The 22,158-nt window shown below is 41.1% G+C and overlaps 1 protein-coding gene across 1 annotated transcript; it reads left to right on the forward strand.

Moving 5' to 3' along the window:
* Nucleotides 1-16,178: 16,178 nt before the first annotated feature.
* LOC141622467 (uncharacterized) lies at nucleotides 16,179-21,816 on the forward strand. Its single transcript, XM_074438505.1, has 9 exons — nucleotides 16,179-16,451; nucleotides 17,607-17,812; nucleotides 19,090-19,271; nucleotides 19,561-19,845; nucleotides 19,933-19,991; nucleotides 20,081-20,117; nucleotides 20,212-20,283; nucleotides 20,496-20,820; nucleotides 21,222-21,816. The coding sequence occupies exons 1-9, from the start codon at nucleotides 16,301-16,303 to the stop codon at nucleotides 21,579-21,581; spliced, it is 1,677 nt and encodes a 558-aa protein (XP_074294606.1). The 5' UTR covers nucleotides 16,179-16,300; the 3' UTR covers nucleotides 21,582-21,816.
* The last annotated feature ends 342 nt before the right edge of the window (nucleotides 21,817-22,158 follow it).

Here is a 22,158-nt window from a genome sequence, read left to right on the forward strand (position 1 = left end):
TACCGGTCCCTGTTTCTTTTTCTCCCTTTTTTTCAATCACGCGTCCGAGGTCATTTCAGGAGTTAACCTATTCGATTAAGCCTCAAATAACGAGCATTACTACACTTTTCACGATTATCCGAGGTTCGACGAATGCTGGTTTATGGCATACCGGCACCCCCAAACGTCTTCCGTTGCTACTCAAATTTTGTGTGGCCGTTTTATCTGACCCGAGAAACTTTCTATGTGACTTAGGAGAATTTTGTTAGGGACCCGGAATCCCGAAAACCGTGTATTATACACTTCAATTTAAGCCGTTCGGGAGGTCGTACGGACCCTGTTTCTTTTTCTCCTGGTTTTTCTATCACGTGTCCGAGGTCATTTTCAAGATTAACGATTCGATTCAGCCTCAAATAACGAGAATTAAACGAGCATTAATACATTTTTCACGTTTATCCGAGGTTCGACGAATGTTGGTTTATGGTATACCGGCACGCCCAAATGTCTACCGTTGCTATTCAAATTTTACGTGGCCGCTTTATCTGATGCGAGGAACTTTCTATGTGATTTCCGGAAAATTTTGTTCCGGGACCTTCGAATCCCGTAAAACCGTCAATTTGAGCCGTTCGGGAGGTCGTACCGGACCCTGTTTCTTTTTCTCCCTGTTTTTCAATCACGCGTCTGAGGTCATTTCAGGAGTTAACCTATTCGATTCAGCCTCAAATAACGAGCCTTAATCCATTTTTCACGATTATCCGAGGTTCGACGAATGATGGTTTATGGCATACTGGCACCCCCAAATGTCTTCCATTCCTACTCAAATTTTTGCGTGGCCGCTTTATCTAACCCGTGGAACTTTCTATGTGATTTCGGAGAATTTTGTTCCGGGACCCTGGAATCCCGAAAAACCGTGTATTTATACACTTCAATTTGAGTCGTTCGGTAGGTCGTACCGGACCCTGTTTATTTTTCTCCCAGTTTTTCAATCACGCGTCCGAGGTCATTTAAGTATTCGATTCAGCCTCAAATAACGAGCATTAAACGAGAATTAATACATTTTCCACGATTATCCGAGGTTCGACGAATGCTGGTTTATGGTATACTGGCACCCCAAATGTCTTCCTTTGCTACTCAAATTTTGTGTGGCCGCTTTATCTGACCCGAGGAACTTTCTATGTGACTTCCGGAGAATTTTTTTTCGGGACCCTGCAATCCCGTAAAACCGTCAATTTGAGCCGTTCGGGAGGTCGTACCGGACCCTGTTTCTTTTTCTCCCTGTTTTTCAATCACACGTCCGAGGTCATTTCAGGAGTTAACCTATTCGATTCAGCCTCAAATAACGAGCATTAAAAGAGCATTAATACATTTTTCACGATTATCCGAGATTCGACGAATCTTGGTTTATGGCATACCGGCACCTACAATTGTCTTCCGTTGCTACTCAAATTTTGCGTGGCCGCTTTATCTGACCCGAGAAACTTTCTATGTGATTTCCGGAGAATTTTGTTCCGGGACCCTGGAATCCCGAATAACCGTGTATTATACACTTCAATTTGAGCCGTTCAGGAGGTCGTACCGGACCCTGTTTCTTTTTCTCCCTGTTTTTCAATCACGCGTCCAAGGTCATTTCAGGAGTTATCCTTATTCGATTAAGCCTCAAATAACGAGCATTAATACATTTTTCACGATTATCCGAGGTTCGACGAATGCTGGTTTATGGCATACCGATACCACCAAATGTCTTCCGTTGCTACTCAAATTTTGTGTGGCCGCTTTATCTGATCCGAGTAACTTTCTATGTGATTTCCGGAGAATTTTTTTCCGAGACCCTGGAATCCCGAAAAACCGTGAATTATACACTTCAATTTGAGCCGTTCAGAAGGTCGTACCGGTCCCTGTTTCTTTTTCTCCCTTTTTTTCAATCACGCGTCCGAGGTCATTTCAGGAGTTAACCTATTCGATTAAGCCTCAAATAACGAGCATTAATACACTTTTCACGATTATCCGAGGTTCGACGAATGTTGGTTTATGGCATACCGGCACCACCAAATGTCTTCCGTTGCTACTCAAATTTTGTGTGGCCGTTTTATCTGACCCGAGAAACTTTCTATGTGACTTCCGGAGAATTTTGTTCCGGGACCCTGGAATCCCGAAAAACCGTGTATTATACACTTCAATTTGAGCCGTTCGGTTGGTCGTACCGGACCCTGTTTCTTTTTCTTTCTGTTTTTCAATCACGCGTCCGAGGTCATTTTCAGCAATTAACCGATTCGATTCAGCCTCAAATAACGAGCATTAAACGAGCATTAATACATTTTTCACGTTTATCCGAGGTTCAACGAATCTTTGGTTTATGGTATATCAAGCACGCCCAAATGTCTACCGTTGCTACTCAAATTTTACGTGGCCGCTTTATCTGATGCGAGGAACTTTCTATGTGATTTCCGGAGAATTTTGTTCTGGGACCCTCGAATCCCGTAAAACCGTCAATTTGAGCCGTTCGGGAGGTCGTACCGGACACAGTTTCTTTTTCTCCCTGTTTTTCAATCACGCGTCTGAGGTCATTTCAGAAGTTAACCGATTCGATTCAGCCTCAAATAACGAGCCTTAATCCATTTTTCACGATTATCCGAGGTTCGACGAATGATGGTTTATGGCATACTGGCACCCCCAAATGTCTTCCATTCCTACTCAAATTTTGCGTGGCCGCTTTATCTAACCCGTGGAACTTTCCATGTGATTTCCGGAGAATTTTGTTCCGGGACCCTGGAATCCCGAAAAACCGTGTATTATACACTTCAATTTGAGTCGTTCGGTAGGTCGACAGGACCTGTTTATTTTTCTCCCCTTTTTCAATCACGCGTCCGAGGTCATTTAAGGAGTTAACTTATTCGATTCAGCCTCAAATAACGAGCATTAAACGAGCATTAATACATTTTCCACGATTATCCGAGGTTCGACGAATGCTGGTTTATGGTATACCGGCACCCCAAATGTCTTCCTTTGCTACTCAAATTTTGTGTGGCCGCTTTATCTGACCCGAGGAACTTTCTATGTGACTTCCGGAAAAAAAATTTCCGGGACCCTGCAATCCCGTAAAACCGTCTATTTGAGCCGTTCGGGAGGTCGTACCGGACCCTGTTTCTTTTTCTCCCTGTTTTTCAATCACGCGTCCGAGGTCATTTCAGGAGTTAACCTATTCGATTCAGCCTCAAATAACGAGCATTAAAAGAGCATTAATACATTTTTCACGATTATCCGAGGTTCGACGAATCTTGGTTTATGGCATACCGGCACCCACAATTGTCTTCCGTTGCTACTCAAATTTTGCGTGGCCGTTTTATCTGACCTGAGAAACTTTCTATGTGATTTCCGGAGAATTTTGTTCCGGGACCCTGGAATCCCGAATAACCGTGTATTATACACTTCAATTTGAGCTGCGTTGAGGTCGTAAATAGGACCACGTTTCTTTTTCTCCCTGTTTTTCAATCAAGCGTCCAAGGTCATTTCAAGAGTTATCCTTATTCGAGTCAGCCTCAAATAACGAGCATTAATCGTTTTTCACGATTATCCGAGGTTCGACGAATGCTGGTTTAAGGCATACCGATACCACCAAATGTCTTCCGTTGCTACTCAAATTTTGTGTGGCCGCTTTATCTGATCCGAGTAACTTTCTATGTGATTTCCGGAGAATTTTTTTCCGGGACCCTGGAATCCTGAAAAACCGTGAATTATACACTTCAATTTGAGCCGTTCAGAAGGTCGTACCGGTCCCTGTTTCTTTTTCTCCCTTTTTTTCAATCACGCGTCCGAGGTCATTTCAGGAGTTAACCTATTCGATTAAGCCTCAAATAACGAGCATTAATACATTTTTCACGATTATCCGAGGTTCGATGAATGCTGGTTTATGGCATACCGATACCACCAAATGTCTTCCGTTGCTACTCAAATTTTGTGTGGCCGCTTTATCTGATCCGAGTAACTTTGTATGTGATTTCCGGAGAATTTTTTTCCGGGACCCTGGAATCCCGAAAAACCGTGAATTATACACTTCAATTTGAGCCGTTCAGAAGGTCGTACAGGTCCCTGTTTCTTTTTCTCCCTTTTTTTCAATCACGCGTCCGAGGTCATTTCAGGAGTTAACCTATTCGATTAAGCCTCAAATAACGAGCATTAATACATATTTCACGATTATCCGAGGTTCGACGAATGCTGGTTTATGGCATACCGGCACCCCCAAATGTCTTCCGTTGCTACTCAAATTTTTTGTGGCCGTTTTATCTGACCCGAGAAACTTTCTATGTGACTTCCGGAGAATTTTGTTCCGGGACCCTGGAATCCCAAAAAACCGTGTATTATACACTTCAATTTGAGCCGTTCGGTAGGTCGAACCGGACCCTGTTTCTTTTTCTCCTTGTTTTTCAATCACGCGTCCGAGGTCATTTCAGCAGTTAACCGATTCGATTCAGCCTCAAATAACGAGCATTAAACGAGCATTAATACATTTTTCACGTTTATCCGAGGTTCAACGAATGCTGGTTTATGGTATACCGGCACGCCCAAATGTCTACCGTTGCTACTCAAATTTTACGTGGCCGCTTTATCTGATGCGAGGAACTTTCTATGTGATTTCCGGAGAATTTTGTTCCGGGACCCTCGAATCCCGTAAAACCGTCAATTTGAGCCGTTCGGGAGGTCGTACCGGACCCTGTTTCTTTTTCTCCCTGTTTTTCAATCACGCGTCTGAGGTCATTTCAGGAGTTAACCTATTCGATTCAGCCTCAAATAACGAGCCTTAATCCATTTTTCACGATTATCCGAGGTTCGACGAATGATGGTTTATGGCATACTGGCACCTCCAGATGTGTTCCATTCCTACTCAAATTTTGCGTGGCCGCTTTATCTAACCCGTGGAACTTTCTATATGATTTCCGGAGAATTTTGTTCCGGGACCCTGGAATCCCGAAAAACCGTGTATTATACACTTCAATTTGAGTCGTTCGGTAGGTCGTACCGGACCCTGTTTATTTTTCTCCCAGTTTTTCAATCACGCGTCCGAGGTCATTTAAGGAATTAACTTATTCGATTCAGCCTCAAATAACGAGCATTAAACGAGCATTAATACATTTTCCACGATTATCCGAGGTTCGACGAATGCTGGTTTATGGTATACCGGCACCCCAAATGTCTTCCTTTGCTACTCAAATTTTGTGTGGCCGCTTATATCGACCCGAGGAACTTTCTATGTGACTTCCGGAGAATTTTTTAGGGACCCGCAATCCCGTAAACCGTCAATTTGAGTAGTTCGGGAGGTCGACGGACCTGTTTCTTTTTCTCCCTGTTTTTCAATCACGCGTCCGAGGTCATTTTAGGAGTTAACCTATTTGATTCAGCCTCAAATAACGAGCATTAAAAGAGCATTAATACATTTTTCACGATTATCCGAGGTTCGACGAATGCTGGTTTATGGCATACCGGCACCCACAATTGTCTTCCGTTGCTACTCAAATTTTGCGTGGCCGCTTTATCTGACCCGAGAAACTTTCTATGTGATTTCCGGAGAATTTTGTTCCGGGACCCTGGAATCCCGAATAACCGTGTGATATACACTTCAATTTGAGCAGTTCAGGAGGTCGTACCGGACCCTGTTTCTTTTTCTCCCTGTTTTTCAATCACGCGTCCAAGGTCATTTCAGGAGTTATCCTTATTCGATTAACCCTCAAATAACGAGCATTAATACATTTTTCACGATTATCCGAGGTTCGACGAATGCTGGTTTATGGCATACCGATACCACCAAATGTCTTCCGTTGCTACTCAAATTTTGTGTGGCCGCTTTATCTGATCCGAGTAACTTTCTTTGTGATTTCCGGAGAATTTTTTTCCGGGACCCTGGAATCCCGAAAAACCGTGAATTATACACTTCAATTTGAGCCGTTCAGAAGGTCGTACCGATCCCTGTTTCTTTTTCTCCCTTTTTTTCAATCACGCGTCCGAGGTCATTTCAGGAGTTAACCTATTCGATTAAGCCTCAAATAACGAGCATTAATACACTTTTCACGATTATCCGAGGTTCGACGAATGCTGTTTTATGGCATACCGGCACCCCCAAATGTCTTCCGTTGCTACTCAAATTTTGTGTGGCCGTTTTATCTGACCCGAGAAACTTTCTATGTGACTTCCGGAGAATTTAATTCCGGGACCCTGGAATCCCGAAAAAACGTGTATTATACACTTCAATTTGAGCCGTTCGGTAGGTCGTACCGGACCCTGTTTCTTTTTCTCTCTGTTTTTCAATCACGCGTCCGAGGTCTTTTCAGCAGTTAACCGATTCGATTCAGCCTCAAATAACGAGCATTAAATGAGCATTAATACATTTTTCACGTTTATCTGAGGTTCGACGAATGCTGGTTTATGGTATACCGGCACGCCCAAATGTCTACCGTTGCTACTCAAATTTTACGTGGCCGCTTTATCTGATGCGAGGAACTTTCTATGTGATTTCCGGAGAATTTTGTTGCGGGACCCTCGAATCCTCGAAACCGTCAATTTGAGCCGCTCGGGAGGTCGTACCGGACCCTGTTTCTTTTTCTCCCTGTTTTTCAATCACGCGTCTGAGGTCATTTCAGGAGTTAAACTATTCGATTCAGCCTCAAATAACGAGCATTAATCCATTTTTCACGATTATCCGAGGTTCGACGAATGATGGTTTATGGCATACTGGCATCCCTAAATGTCTTCCATTGCTACTCAAATTTTGCGTGGCCGCTTTATCTAACCCGAGGAACTTTCTATGTGATTTCCGGAGAATTTTGTTCCGGGACCCTGGAATCCCGAAAAACCGTGTATTATACACTTCAATTTGAGCCGTTCGGGAGATCTTACCGGGCCCAGTTTCTTTTTTTCCTTGTTTTTCTATCACGCATCCGAGGTCATTTCAGGAGTTAACCTATTTGATTCAGCCTCAAATAACGAGCATTAATCCATTTTTCACGATTATCCGAGGTTCAACAATGATGGTTTATGGCATACCGGCACCCACAAATGTCTTCTGTTGCTACTCAAATTTTGTTTGGCCGCTTTATCTGACTCGAGGAACGTTCTATGTGATTTCCGGAGAATTTTGTTCCGGGACCCTAGAATCCCGAAAAACCGTGTATTATACACTTCAATTTGAGCCGTTCGGGAGGTCGTACCGGACCCTGTTTCTTTTTCTCCCTTTTTTTCAATCACGCGTCCGAGGTCATTTCAGGAGTTAACCTATTCGATTAAGCCTCAAATAACGAGCATTAGTACATTTTTCAGGATTATCCGAGGTTCGACGCTTGCTGGTTAATGGCATACCGGCACCCCCAAATGTCTTCCGTTGCTACTCAATTTTTGTGTGGGCGCTTTATCTGACCCGAGGAACATTTTATGTGATTTCCGGAGAATTTTATTCTGGGACCCTGGAATCCCGAAAAACCGTGTATTTTGAGTCGTTCGGTAGGTCGTACCAGACCCTGTTTATTTTTCTCCCATTTTTTCAATCACGCGTCCGAGGTCATTTAAGGAGTTAACTTATTCGATTCAGCCTCAAATAACGAGCATTAAACGAGCATTAATACATTTTCCACGATTATCCGAGGTTCGCAAATGCTGGTTTATGGTATACCGGCACCCCCAAATGTCTTCCCTTGCTACTCAAATTTTGTGTGGCCGCTTTATCTTACCTGAGGAACTTTCTATGTGAATTCCGGAGAATTTTGTTCCGGGACCCTGGAATTCCGTAAAACCGTCAATTTGAGCCGTTCGGGAGGTCGTACCAGACCCTGTTTCTTTTTCTCCCTGTTTTTCAATCACGCCTCCGAGGTCATTTCAGTAGTTAACCTATACGATTCAGCCTCAAATAACGAGCATTAATCCATTTTTCACGATTATCCGAGATTCGACGAATTATGGTTTATGACATACCGGCACCCACCAATGTCTTCCGCTGCTACTCAAATTTTGTTTGGCCGCTTTATCTGACCCGAGGTAAGTTCTATGTGATTTCCGGAAATTTTTGTACTGGGACCCTTGAATCCCGAAAAACCGTGTATTATATACACTTTAATTTGAACCGTTCGAGAGGTCGTACCGGACCCTGTTTCTTTTTCTCCCGGTTTTTCTATCACGCGTCCGAGGTAATTTCAGGAGTTAACCTATTCGATTCAGCCTCAAATAATGCGCATTAAACGAGCATTAATACATTTTTCACGATTATCCGAGGTTCGACGAATGCTGGTTTATGACATACCGGCACCCCCAAATGTCTTCCATTGCTACTCAAATTTTGTGTGGCCGCTTTATCTGACCCGAGAACTTTCTATGTGACTTCCGGAGAATTTTGTTCGGGGATCCTGGAATCCCGAAAAACCGTGTATTATACACTTCAATTTGAGCCGTTCGGTAGGTCGTACCGGACCCTGTTTCTTTTTCTCCCGTTTTTTCTATCACGCGTCCGAGGTCATTTCAGGAGTTAACCTATTCAATTCAGCCTCAAATAATGAGCATTAAACGAGCATTAATACATTTTTCACGAATATCCGAGGTTCGACGAATGCGGGTTTATGGCATACCGGCACACCCAAATGTCTTCTGTTAATACTCAAATTTTGTTTGGCCACTTTATTTGACCCGAGGAACGTTCTATGTGATTTCCGGAGAATTTTGTTCGGGACCCTGGAATCCCGAAAAACCGTGTATTATATACACTTCAATTTGAGCCGTTCAGAGGTCGTAACGGACCCTGTTTCTTTTTTCTCCCTGTTTTTCAATCACGCGTCCGAGGCCATTTCAGAAGTTAACCTATTCGATTTCAGCCTCGGATAACGAGTATTAATAGATTTTTCACGATTATCCGAGGTTCGACGAATACTGGTTTATGGCATACCGACGCCCCCAAATGTCTTCCGTTGCTACTCAAATTTTGTGTGGCCGCTTTATTTGACCCGAATAACTTTCTATGTGATCTCCGGAGAATTTTGTTCCGGGACCCTGGAATCCCGAAAACCGTGAATTATACACTTCAATTTGAGTCGTTCAGAAGGTCGTACCGGTCCCTGTTTCTTTTTCTCCCTGTTTTTCAATCACGCGTCCGAGGTCATTTCAGAAGTTAACCTATTCGATAAAGCCTCAAATAACGAGCATTAATACACTTTTCACGATTATCCGAGGTTCGACGAATGCTGGTTTATGGCATACCGGCACCCCCAAATGTGCTCCGTTGCTACTCAAATTTTGTGTGGCCGTTTTATCTGACCCGAGAAACTTTCTATGTGACTTCCGGAGAATTTTGTTCCGGGACCCTGGAATCCCGAAAAACCGTGTATTATACACTTCAATTTGAGCCGTTCGGTAGGTCTTACCGGACCCTGTTTCTTTTTCTCCCTGTTTTTCAATCACGCGTCCGAGGTCTTTTCAGCAGTTAACAGATTCGATTCAGCCTCAAATAACGAGCATTAAACAAGCATTAATAAATTTTTCACGTTTATCCGAGGTTCGACGAATGCTTGTTTATGGTATACCGGCACGCCCAAATGTCTACCGTTGCTACTCAAATTTTACGTGGCCGCTTTATCTGATGCGATGAACTTTCTATGTGATTTCCGGAGAATTTTATTCCGGGACCCTCGAATCCCGTAAAACCGTCAGTTTGAGCCGTTCGGGGGGTCGTACCTGACCCTGATTCTTTTTCTCCCTGTTTTTAAATCACGCGTCTGAGGTCATTTCAGGAGTTAACCTATTCGATTCAGCCTCAAATAACGAGCATTAATCCATTTTTCACGATTATCCGAGATTCGACGAATGATGGTTTATGGCATACCTGCACCCACCAATGTCTTCCGTTGCTACTCAAATTTTGTTTGGCCGCTTTATCTGACCCGAGGAAAGTTCTATGTGATTTCCGGAAATTTTTGTACTGGACCTGGAATCCCGAAAAACCTTGTATTATATACACTTCAATTTGAGCCGTTCGAGAGGTCGTACCGGACACTGTTTCTTTTTCTCCCGGTTTTTCTATCACGTGTCCGAGGTCATTTAAGGAGTTACCCTATTCGATTCAGCCTCAAATAATGAGCATAAAACGAGCATTAATAAATTTTTCACGATTATCCGAGGTTCGACGAATGCTGGTTTATGGCATACCGGCACCCCCAAATGTCTTCCGTTGCTACTCAAATTTTGTGTGGCCGCTTTATCTGACCCGAGAACTTTCTATGTGACTTCCGGAGAATTTTGTTCCGGGACCCTGGAATCCCGAAAAACCGTGTATTATACACTTCAATTTGAGCCGTTCGGTAGGTCGTACCGGACCCTGTTTCTTTTTCTCCCGTTTTTTGTATCACGCGTCCGAGGTCATTTCAGGAGTTAACCTATTCAATTCAGCTCAAATAATGAGCATTAAACGAGCATTAATACATTTTTCACGAATATCCAAGGTTCGACGAATGCTGGTTTATGGCATACCGGCACCCCCAAATATCTTTTGTTGCTACTCAAATTTTGTTTGGCCGCTTTATCTGACCCGAGGAACGTTCTATGTGATTTCCGGAGAATTTTGTTCCGGGACCCTGGAATCCCGAAAAACCGTGTATTATATATACACTTCAATTTGAGCCGTTCAGGAAGTCGTAACGGACCTTGTTTCTTTTTCTCCCTGTTTTTCAATCACGCGTCCGAGGCCATTTCAGGAGTTAACCTATTCGATTTCAGCCTCGGATAACGAGTATTAATACATTTTTCACGATTATCCGAGGTTCGACGAATACTGGTTTATGGCATACCGACACCCCCAAATGTCTTCCATTGCTACTCAAATTTTGCGTGGCAGCTTTATCTGACCCGAAGAACTTTCTGTGTGATTTCCGGAAAATTTTGTTTCGGGACCCTGGAATCCCGAAAAACCGTGTATTATACACTTCAATTTGAGCCGTTCGGAAGATCGTACCGGTCCCAGTTTCTTTTTCTCCTGGTTTTTCTATCACGCGTCCGAGGTCATTTCAGGAGTTAACCTATTCGATTCAGCCTCAAATAACGAGCATTAATCCATTTTTCACGATTGTCTGAGGTTCAACAATGATGGTTTTTGGCATACCGGCACCCACAAATGTCTTCGGTTTCTACTCAAATTTTGTTTGGCCGCTTTATCTGACTCGAGAAGCGTTCTATGTGATTTCCGGAGAATTTTGTTCCGGGACCCTGGAATCCCGAAAAACCGTGTATTATACACTTCAATTTGAGCCGTTCGGTAGGTCGTACCGGACCCTGTTTATTTTTCTCCCAGTTTTTCAATCACGCGTCCGAGGTCATTTAAGGAGTTAACTTATTCGATTCAGCCTCAAATAACGAGCATTAAACGAGCATTAATACATTTTCCACGATTATCCGAGGTTCGACGAATGCTGGATTATGGTATACCGGCACCCCCAAATGTCTTCCCTTGCTATTCAAATTTTGTGTGGCCGCTTTATCTTACCCGAGGAACTTTCTATGTGAATTCCGGAGAATTTTGTTCCGAGACCCTGGAATCCCGTAAAACCGTCAATTTGAGCCGTTCGGGAGGTCGTATTGGACCCTGATTCTTTTTCTCCCTGTTTTTCAATCACTCGTCTGAGGTCATTTCAGGAGTTAACCTATTCGATTAAGCCTCAAATAACGAGCATTAAACGAGTATTAATACATTTTCCACGATTATCCGAGGTTCGACGAATGCTGGTTTATGGTATACCGGCACCCCAAATGTCTTCCTTTGCTACTCAAATTTTGTGTGGCCGCTTTATCTGACCCGAGGAACTTTCTATGTGACTTCCGGAGAATTTTTTTCCGGGACCCTGCAATCCCGTAAAACCGTCAATTTGAGCCGTTCGGGAGCTCGTACCGGACCCTGTTTCTTTTTCTCCCTGTTTTTCAATCACACGTCCGAGGTCATTTCAGGAGTTAACCTATTCGATTCAGCCTCAAATAACGAGCATTAAAAGAGCATTAATACATTTTTCACGATTATCCGAGGTTCGACGAATCTTGGTTTATGGCATACCGGCACCCACAATTGTCTTCCGTTGCTACTCAAATTTTGCGTGGCCGCTTTATCTGACCCGAGAAACTTTCTATGTGATTTCCGGAGAATTTTGTTCCGGGACCCTGGAATCCCGAATAACCGTGTATTATACACTTCAATTTGAGCCATTCAGGAGGTCGTACCGGACCCTGTTTCTTTTTCTCCCTGTTTTTCAATCTCGCGTCCAAGGTCATTTCAGGAGTTATCCTTATTCGATTAAGCCTCAAATAACGAGCATTAATGCATTTTTTACGATTATCCGAGGTTCGACGAATGCTGGTTTATGGCATACCGATACCACCAAATGTCTTCCGTTGCTACTCAAATTTTGTGTGGCCGTTTTATCTGATCCGAGTAACTTTCTATGTGATTTCCGGAGAATTTTTTTCCGGGACTCTGGAATCCCGAAAAACCGTGAATTATACACTTCAATTTGAGCCGTTCAGAAGGTCGTACCGGTCCCTGTTTCTTTTTCTCCCTTTTTTTCAATCACGCGTCCGAGGTCATTTCAGGAGTTAACCTATTCGATTAAGCCTCAAATAACGAGCATTATTACATTTTTCACGATTATCCGAGGTTCGACGAATGCTGGTTTATGGCATACCGGCACCCCCAAATGTCTTCCGTTGCTACTCAAAATTTGTGTGGCCGCTTTATCTGACCCGAGAACTTTATATGTGACTTCCGGAGAATTTTGTTCCGGGAACCTGGAATCCCGAAAAACCGTGTATTATACACTTCAATTTGAGCCGTTCGGTAGGTCGTACCGGACCTTGTTTCTTTTTCTCCAGGTTTTTCTATCTCGCGTCCGAGGTCATTTCAGGAGTTAACCTATTCAATTCAGCCTCAAATAATGAGCATTAAACGAGCATTAATACATTTTTCACGATTATCCGAGGTTCGACGAATGCTGGTTTATGGCATACCGGCACCCCCAAATGTCTTTCGTTGCTACTCAAATTTTGTTTGGCCGCTTTATCTGACCCGATGAACGTTCTATGTGATTTCCGGAGAATTTTGTTCCGGGACCCTGGAATCCCGAAAAACCGTGTATTATTATATATACACTTCAATTTGAGCCGTTCAGGAGGTCGTAACGGACCTTGTTTCTTTTTCTCCCGATTTTTCTACCACGTATTCGAGGTCTCTTGAGGAGTTACCCTATTCGATTTTAATCTTAAAAAACAAGTATCAATCCATATTTCACAATTATCCGAGTTTTGGCTAATGCTGGTTTATAGAATACCGACAGTCTCAAATGTCCCGATTGGTCTTAAAATTTTGTGTGGCCGCTTTATCTGACCCAAGGGACCTTCCGTGAGATTTCCGGTGAATTTTTTTCCGGGACCCTGTAATCCCGAAAATCATGTATTACACTTCAATTTGAGCCATTCCGGAGGTTGTACCAGACCATGTTTCTTTTTCGTCCGGTTTTTTTACCACGTATCCGAGGTCTCTTGAGGAGTTACCCTATTCGATTTTAATCCCATAAAACAAGTATCAATCCTTCTTCACAATTATCCGAGTTTCGGCTAATGCCGCTTTATAGAATACCAGCAGTCTCAAATGTCCCAGTTGGTCCTCAAATTTCGTGTGGCCGCTTTATCCGACACGATGGACCTTCCGTGATTTTTCTGGTGAATTTTGTTCCGAGACCCTCTAATCCCGGAAACTGTGTATTATATACTTCAATTTGAGCAATTTCAGAGGTCGTACCGGGCCATGGTTTTTTTTCTCCCGGTGTTTCTACCACGTACCCTAGGTTTCTTGACGAGTTACCCTATTCGATTTTAACCTTAAAAAACAAGTATCAATCCCTTTTTTACAATTATCCGAGTTTCGGCTAATGCTGGTTAATAGAATACAACAGCCTCAAATGTCCTGGTTGGTCCTCAAATTTTATGTGGACGCTTTATCTAACCCGAGGGACCTTCCGTGAGTTTTTCGGTGAATTTTGTTCTGGGACCCTGTAATCCCGGAAAACATGTATTATATACACTTCAATTTCAGCTATTCCAGAGGTCGTACGAGACCATGTTTCTTTTTCTCCCGGTGTTTCTACCACGTATCTGAGGTATCTTGAGGAGTTACCCTATTCGCTTTTAACCCTAAAAAACAAGTATCAATCCATTTTTCACAATTATCCAAGTTTTGGCCGATGTTGGTTTATACCAGCATCTTTAAATGTCCCCGGTTGGTCCTTGAATTTTATGTGGCCGATTTATTCGACCCAAGAGACCTTCCGTGAGATTTCCAGTGAATTTTGTTCTGGGACCTTGGAATCCCGAATACTGTGTATTATACACTTCAAATTGAGCCATTCTAGAGGTCTTACCGGACATTGTTTCTTTTTCTCTCGGTTTTTCTACCACGTATTCGAGGTCTCTTGAGGAGTTACCCTAATCGATTTTAACCCCAAAAAACAAGTATTAATCCTTTTTTTACAATTATCCGAGTTTCGGCTCATGCTGGTTAATAGAAACCAGCAGCCTCAAATGTCCCCGGTTGGTCCTCAAATTTTGTTCAAATTTTCCTTATCCATTGTTTTGTCCCACTGGATTTTCCATGAAAAAGTTTTAACGAGGCAGCTTCCTATGCATGTTTGAATATATTATACTAGTTTCCTTCACTAGTGTTTTTCCCAGGGGTTTTCTAGAAAGGTTTTTAAAGAGAAATGTTTTTCAGTAGTGAAACATCTAAAAGGGAGTATTATGAAATATATTGTACTCCGTAATATATTATGTGGATGTCCATATCATATAGGATCATTGACTCTATTGTTTCATGGAAACTCCAACTATACTGTATGTGTATATAAATATCCTTTATAATGGAATAATAACATACATCTATCTTCCTTACTTTCTCTCTACCGCCTCTCTATATATATCTCTCCCTTTATTCACAACAATTTTACTATTTCAGATGAAAATAAATTTTCTCTAATAAGAACTTCCGAATGTAAAAAGACTGTTCCATTAGTCAAAAAGACATACTCATGATTTTTAGGGGGGCGAGCTCCTGAAATACTGTCTTTCTTTCGTCAAATTTGTGGGCCTACATCCAATAGGACCGGCCCAATTTCCCACCTTGCCATTTTATATACCTCCCCACTAGCTCTCTCACTACCAAGATAAAAATACAAATAATTTCATACCTCTTTAAGACCAATAATAATAAGTGAAATTGCAAGTATTTTTATTTATTTAAATTATTTTATTTTGAACACTTTATATTTATATGATGGATATTAAATTATAATAAATGTCAACATTGTAGGTTTTGGTTGTGAAATAAATATAGGGCTAACAAAAAACAAAAGCTTTCTTGTTATCTTTTTAGTTATCTTTGGTGTCGTTTTAAGTTGTATACTGATTATCTAATCAAATTTCAACCAAACTCGATGTAACATAGTTATCTGACTTATCTCATAGACCGCAATAACTTTGAATTTTCAATTAGCAAGTGAAGATTCTTATTGTTGTTTATACGGTATACCCTTATAACGTGTAAATAATAACTTTCCGTGAAATAATATCTTCATTTTCAGTTGTCCTAATAAAAATTGCGACTCTATTAATCTTTTATTTTTATAAATTATTCTCCTTTTATAAAAAGTTTTGTTTTAGCAAAAAATTAATACAAAGGTAAAATATGATAGGCCTTGACGCCTTGTTTGGCAAATAGAAGATGCAGATTTATGATAACAGATAACGTTAGCAGAATACTGTTTATAGCTTTCAGTAGCAGGTTTGACTATCAAACAAATTAACAGAATTAGAAAAGAGCTTTTGGTTTCATAAATAAAGTGAATATGCTAATGCGATATGCCGTTATTAGCAGCATATTCAAAAACAGTAGATTCCGGCCAATATGCTATCAGAATACGCTATTTACCAAACACGTGAAAATACTAAATTGCTTGGTCAAATTACTAATTAGACAAAAATCTACTAATTACGTTTAATACGCTCTTTACCAAACAGCGACATGGTAAAAAAAAAAAAAAAACTTCTATGGACTAGTTGTTGGAGGAAGAACAAATGTAGTAAAGACAAAATTTACAAACAATAGAGTGAAAAAATATTAGTGGGCTCAGGTCCCTTTGCTGAGTGTCAATTTAGCATCAATCAATGAACTGTAACACACCTTTCAAGTTTCAACCTCACTTTACTCTCTCCCTTCTCCCTTCTTCCCTCCCTGTTTTTTCCATACAGTTAATCTCAATAAACCATTAAAATGTTATTTATAAGCAGTAAAGCAGTGTGTTTAACTCCCTTTTTACCTACATTACCATTTTTGTATTATATTCTTAGTTTAGTAATTACAGTTGCTGTTGCTACTTCCTCTAACTACCCTTCAACTGTCCAAACACTTGCTCCAACACCTGGTAAGTGGTTACCACTTCCGTCCTAATCATTTATTTGCCTTTTTTATTCTTTGTAACGGGGTTTGTAGTTTAACATTTTACTCCGCCTCCTTAATTTTTTTTACTGTTCTTAAACTCTGAAATAAATATTGCTTGGTAAACTCTGAGAGTCTTGTTGATGTACTTCTTGTTATACAAAAATATTTACATTTATTTGTTATAAAAAGTAGGCAGTGGTAGAGCCAGGGGCTAGCAGAGGCGGTCGCTTCCGCTGTCGTTTGAAAATTTCGAAATTTTCAGTTAAAATTTTCGAATTTTTTCGAACCCCTTATAATATTACCTTTTCATCCCGCGGAGTTAAAATCCTGGGTCCACCACTGAAAGGAGGGAGAAAACACAAATATAAGAGTATGAAAGTGTGCACAGTGCAAATGTTAAAAGGTACAAGGCCCGGTTCTTTTAGACATAATTTTAGTTCAATTCAAGTCGATAAATTCAGTTGAGTTCATTTGTTATTGCTCTTCAAATTATTAGGTCAAGTGCCATGAGTTAAATACTCCGTATAATTTAGTTTAGAGAGTTTTAGTCTGAAAGAGTGGACCATAGTAGTAAATGTGTTATTAATGAGTGACATTCCTTGTAAACTAGTGACAAAGATATCTGGATATGCAGCGGCGGATTCAGAAAAACTTCTTTCCGGAATCCTAATTAATACAAAGTATTTAAAATCTATATATACATAAAAAAAGTTATAAATTTATTTTTTTAGCCTGAAAATTAGACAAAATAAGCAAAAACGTTTCTGTTTCCGGTGTCCCCGGACTCCGGAATGTTGTTCATAGATCCGCCAATGTGGATATGTGGGTGGTATAATTAGGACATTTCTTGTCCAAAATCTTGGTCCAAAAAGAAACAAATTATATAGTGTTAATCTTATTATGAGACGGGCTAAACAAAATCGGGTATTGTTATATCACGCCCCTATTTTTTCATGCTATTTTGTTAAATACTCGTAATAGATTAGTAGTATGTCACATAAGGTGGATCCATCACTGCATCGTTTAGGTGTTTTTAACACCGGGTTAATACAATGTACATTTGACCCAACCTAGTCTGGTTATAAGCAGGGTCTTTGACGGACTATTAATATTGTCGCGGTTTTGAGTAATATTTCAGGCTGGGATATCAAGCAGAATGGTATTCAAATAAGAGGGAGTATCATTGCAGACGAGCCGAGTTATTTAGGAGGAGAAGGGTATTATAATGGAGGACAAGGCGCAACGTTAGTGTTGGCACCTAGAAGGACTCGTAGAAAGGACCCTCTTAGTGACTTCAAATATTACACTGGTGGTTGGAATATTAGTGACCGTCATTACTGGGCTGTAAGATTTTTACTCTCAACTCTCATTCTTCTCTTTTTGGACAATGATAAGGCATCACTCGGTTGTATTCAGTTCAATACAACCAGTTGACGCCATCTCAATTTTCTTTCGTTTCACCTTGCTTTGCTCGTTCACATTGTTAACCAAGTTGTGTTAAGTCCAGTGGTAGCCGGGCTAAACCTTGAAGCTTGCAGAAATGCAGGAGTTGAGAGGTCCCGGGTTCAACTACCTGCTGGGGCGATGATCACTTGGCCACTGTAGCCCCCGAAGGGGTGGCTTACATGGTCCATGTGGTGATGCGGGAATGCATGGGCCCGGGGGAACTCAACCCCTCGTCATCAAAAAAAAAAAAAAATCAAATGTTTATGACTCAAAACTTTTGAACTTCTTGACTCAATGTCTTAATTTCAAGTTAGCTGTAAATACAATGTGTGGCGCAAGATGCGTGTTGGGCACGGATACTTCGATTAAGTGAAATGTCGGAACAACATAGGTATGAGGTGACTTACCTGGCTTAGTGTGAATTCTGATGCTATGTCAAGCAGACAGAAAACATAGAAGTCAAAGAGATATGCAATGTGGGTCCAGAACTTATGCTTTTGGATACTAAAAAAAATGCAAGCTGTCAAACATATGCTCCTATAATAGAAGTATCAGTATTCTGTATAGCATGTTAGTATGCTGCCTTACTTCTGTGTGTTGGAGAATGCAAACTGTAAAGCTCATTAGTTATGGTGGATGTTGAAATAAAAATTAACAGGTTTACTATTTGAACACTTAATCTCGTGTCTAAATGCTTACACTCAGCCACCACCGAGCCAAAGAGGGGCCGAGCATCAAGCCCCCGCCTAAGGTCTTCCGTTGCATAATACACTGTAGAAAGAAATACTCCGTATAAAAGTATAACTATCTGGGATTCTGAGGTTCATGTAGTATTAAGAGAAGCTTTTCCTGCAGCCTAGCTTAAAAATGATATTCAAAGTCTGTAGGCTGATTATAGGTAAGTTGCTATCAAGATCTACGAGAACAAATTCTTAATCATGCTGCTTTTTACCATTATCTAACATTATTCCCCACTTAATCACCGTATAAAAATTTATACGTCTGAACTGCTGAGTTGCTGAGATGCTTCTTGTAGTTTGGCATGGTAGTTACAAAATCGTAACCATGCTTCCGATTATACAGACAAAAATTGTATTGAGCGTTTGGTTGGTACTTGGTAGTGATAAGCCTTGCTTGAGCTTAACCCTTACTCGTTTCTTAATCATTTTATGCAGTCTGTTGGCTACTCTGCTGCTCCACTGTTCATTATTTCCCTGGTCTGGTTCGTTGTCTTCGGACTGTGTCTACTAACGATCTCCCTCTGCCATTGTTGCTGTCGAAGAGAGCCTCTCGGCTATTCACGAGTAGCCTACGCTGTGTCCCTTGTCCTTCTGATATTCTTCACACTTTCTGCAATGTATGTCTTCCACTCTCTTTGATTGTACAGCGTTACATCTTCCGAGGTGGCAAAGTTTTGGGTACGACATTTCTAGTAAGTTATTGTAAGGCGTGATAAGAACTGCAAGGATAGGGGTAAAGTATCAGGTTAATTATTGAGAAGATCGGTTTTGGTTTGAGTCATTATTGGATCACATCAGTTCGGTTCAGGATCACCATATTTTTCGTGATTTGTCGGGTGGGTTTTTGGTCAATTGTCTGGGTGTTGTCATGCTTGGCCTTATTCTGTATAACTTCTTTGTTTTCAGTATAGGATGCCTTGTTTTGTACACTGGACAAGGAAAGTTTCAGCAGAGCACCACATCCACATTAGAATATGTCGTTAATCAAGCGGATATAACTGTTTGGAAACTTCAGAATGTGTCGGATTATCTTTCGTCAGCCAAGCAGATTGGGATTCAAAATGTATTCTTGCCTTCTAATGTTCAGACTGACATTGACCAAATTGACTCAGAAATCAAAACTTCTGCTGACTTCCTATCCCAGCAGTCTACTGGCACTGCAAATGATATTCGAGATGTATTAGCGTCAATGTAAGTTTCAAAAATCCGAAACTCCTTTTACTGTCATTTAAATGAATGCTGAAGATAAGCAATTAACCTGCTTGGATTGATCTCCAGGAGGCTCACACTCATTATAGTATCAGCTGTCATGCTTTCGCTCGTATTTCTGGGACTCTGTAAGTTATTAACCTGTTTTTTAATTCATGATTTGAATCCACTAAGCTATACATACAAGCTCTGATTATTTGATGGCTTCTTGTCTTAGTGTTCTCAATTTTCGGCATGCAAGTCTTAGTTTACACGTGAGTAACTCCCGACTTCTCGTTGCCTCAAGTAACACAGTGCTTCATCTATGCTTACGAATCAAATCTGTTAACCCATGTTAATTTGCTGCAGACTTGTGGTTTTTGGATGGATTCTGGTGACAGCGACTTTTATATTATGCGGCACCTTTCTCTTGTTCCACAAGTATGTTTTCATATTATATTCACGCGCGTTGTGAAATTTCATGGTTTTGGGACGGTTTTCAATATTAGACTATAAAGGGTCATCTGAGCACTTTTCTTGGGTGTGAAGGGGAGGAAAATGGTTTATATGATGCTGATGTATTCTTAACTTAGGCCGATCTTAACAAAAACGTGGTCATCTTGGTTCTTATGGTTTTACTTCTGTGTTACCAGTACGGCTGCAGATACATGCATGGCTATGCATCAGTGGGTCGAAAACCCAACAGCTCATACAGCATTAGATGAAATACTTCCTTGTGTTGACCCCGCAGTTTCACAGGACACCTTGAAGCGTAGCAAGGAAGTAACTTCACAGCTTGTGGATCTGGTGAACTCTGTCATCTCCAATGTCTCGAACATCAATTTTGGACCCCAGTTTAAACCTTTTTACTTCAATCAGTCTGGTCCTCTACTCCCGTTTATCTGCAACCCATTTAACCCTGACTTTACAGACCGAATGTGCTCCACTGGTGAAGTCAACTTGAACAATGCTACTCAGGTAATTTACCAACCACCCTCAGTTATTAACAGTCGGTGATCATTAAGTAAAATTTTTATCTCATTTTTCGTTGTAATTAACTTTTTTGATTGAATAAGAGGGTCTTTTCATAAGACGAGTTGAGAATCTCACCCTTACGCCTTAGAGCTTACCAGTGTTACCACCCACGCCCAGTGGTGGAGCTAGGGGGGGGGGGGGCCTAGCAGAGGCGGTCGGCCCGCTGGCGTTTGAAAATTTCAAATTTTTAGTTAAAATATTCGAATCTTTTCAAAACCCCCTTATAATATTACCCTTTCACCCCTGCTGAAAATTTTCGCCCTCGCTGACTTAAAATCCTGGCTCCGCCACTGAAGTCCACGCCGTACCATTGAATAATCTAATTAAAATAATTTCACCTGCAGGCATTAGGGTATTATGTCTGCCAAGTAGACTCAACGGGAACTTGCAGCACGACAGGGCGGTTAACACCACCGATGTACACTCAAATGGCAGCTGCTGTAAACGTGAGCGTTGGTTTATACAACTATGGCCCAGACCTTGTTGCATTACAGGACTGCTCTTTTGTTAGAGACACCTTCACTGAAATATACAGTGATCACTGTCCTGGTCTTCGACGATACAGCAAATGGGTCTATTCAGGGCTGGTTTTAGTCTCTTTTGCAGTAATGCTGTCTCTGATTTTCTGGGTGGTTTATGGTCGAGAGCGTAAGCACCGGTTGTACACCAAGAGACGCTTAAGGGATCTTGATATGAAATCCTGAAGAATGTAGCAGCGTAAGGTAGCGATAACTAATAACAATCACCTCTTGTTTCGAACTTGCTCATTGATCTTGTGGCATTTTAGCAGCTTAGGGCTCTTGTTGCTGTTCTTGTGCTAGAGTTAGTGATGTACTGACCTCTTCCCTGTGGTTTGTTTTATATAAGGGTGGTAACAAAATTCAAATTTGTGTTATTCGCATGAAGTTGACATTCAATATTAGTCGATCTTTTTTTTTTTTTTGACAGTCGAGAATAACTTACAATATTCCAATGATTTTATCTATTGTATGGTGCCTTGGCTTTCACTACTTTCTTCACCTACTTCTAGAACATGAATTGTTAATTTGTTCAAATTTTCTTTAAAGCCTTTGGTAAGGGTTGGTTTAGGTACAGGTAATCCATGAAACATATTATGCACTCAATGTCTACGAATCACATTCTTATTCATACAGCTAGGTCACATGCTTCTCCCTCGTTTACACCTACATTTGACTTTAATTTAACTTTTTAGCAAAGTTGGTTGGTGTAAGTGGTAAGGGGTTCACTACTCCGACCGAAGGAGATTGCCCCAACTATCGG

This window comes from Silene latifolia, chromosome X (assembly GCF_048544455.1).
Source record: "Silene latifolia isolate original U9 population chromosome X, ASM4854445v1, whole genome shotgun sequence".
NCBI classification, from domain to species: domain Eukaryota; kingdom Viridiplantae; phylum Streptophyta; class Magnoliopsida; order Caryophyllales; family Caryophyllaceae; genus Silene; species Silene latifolia.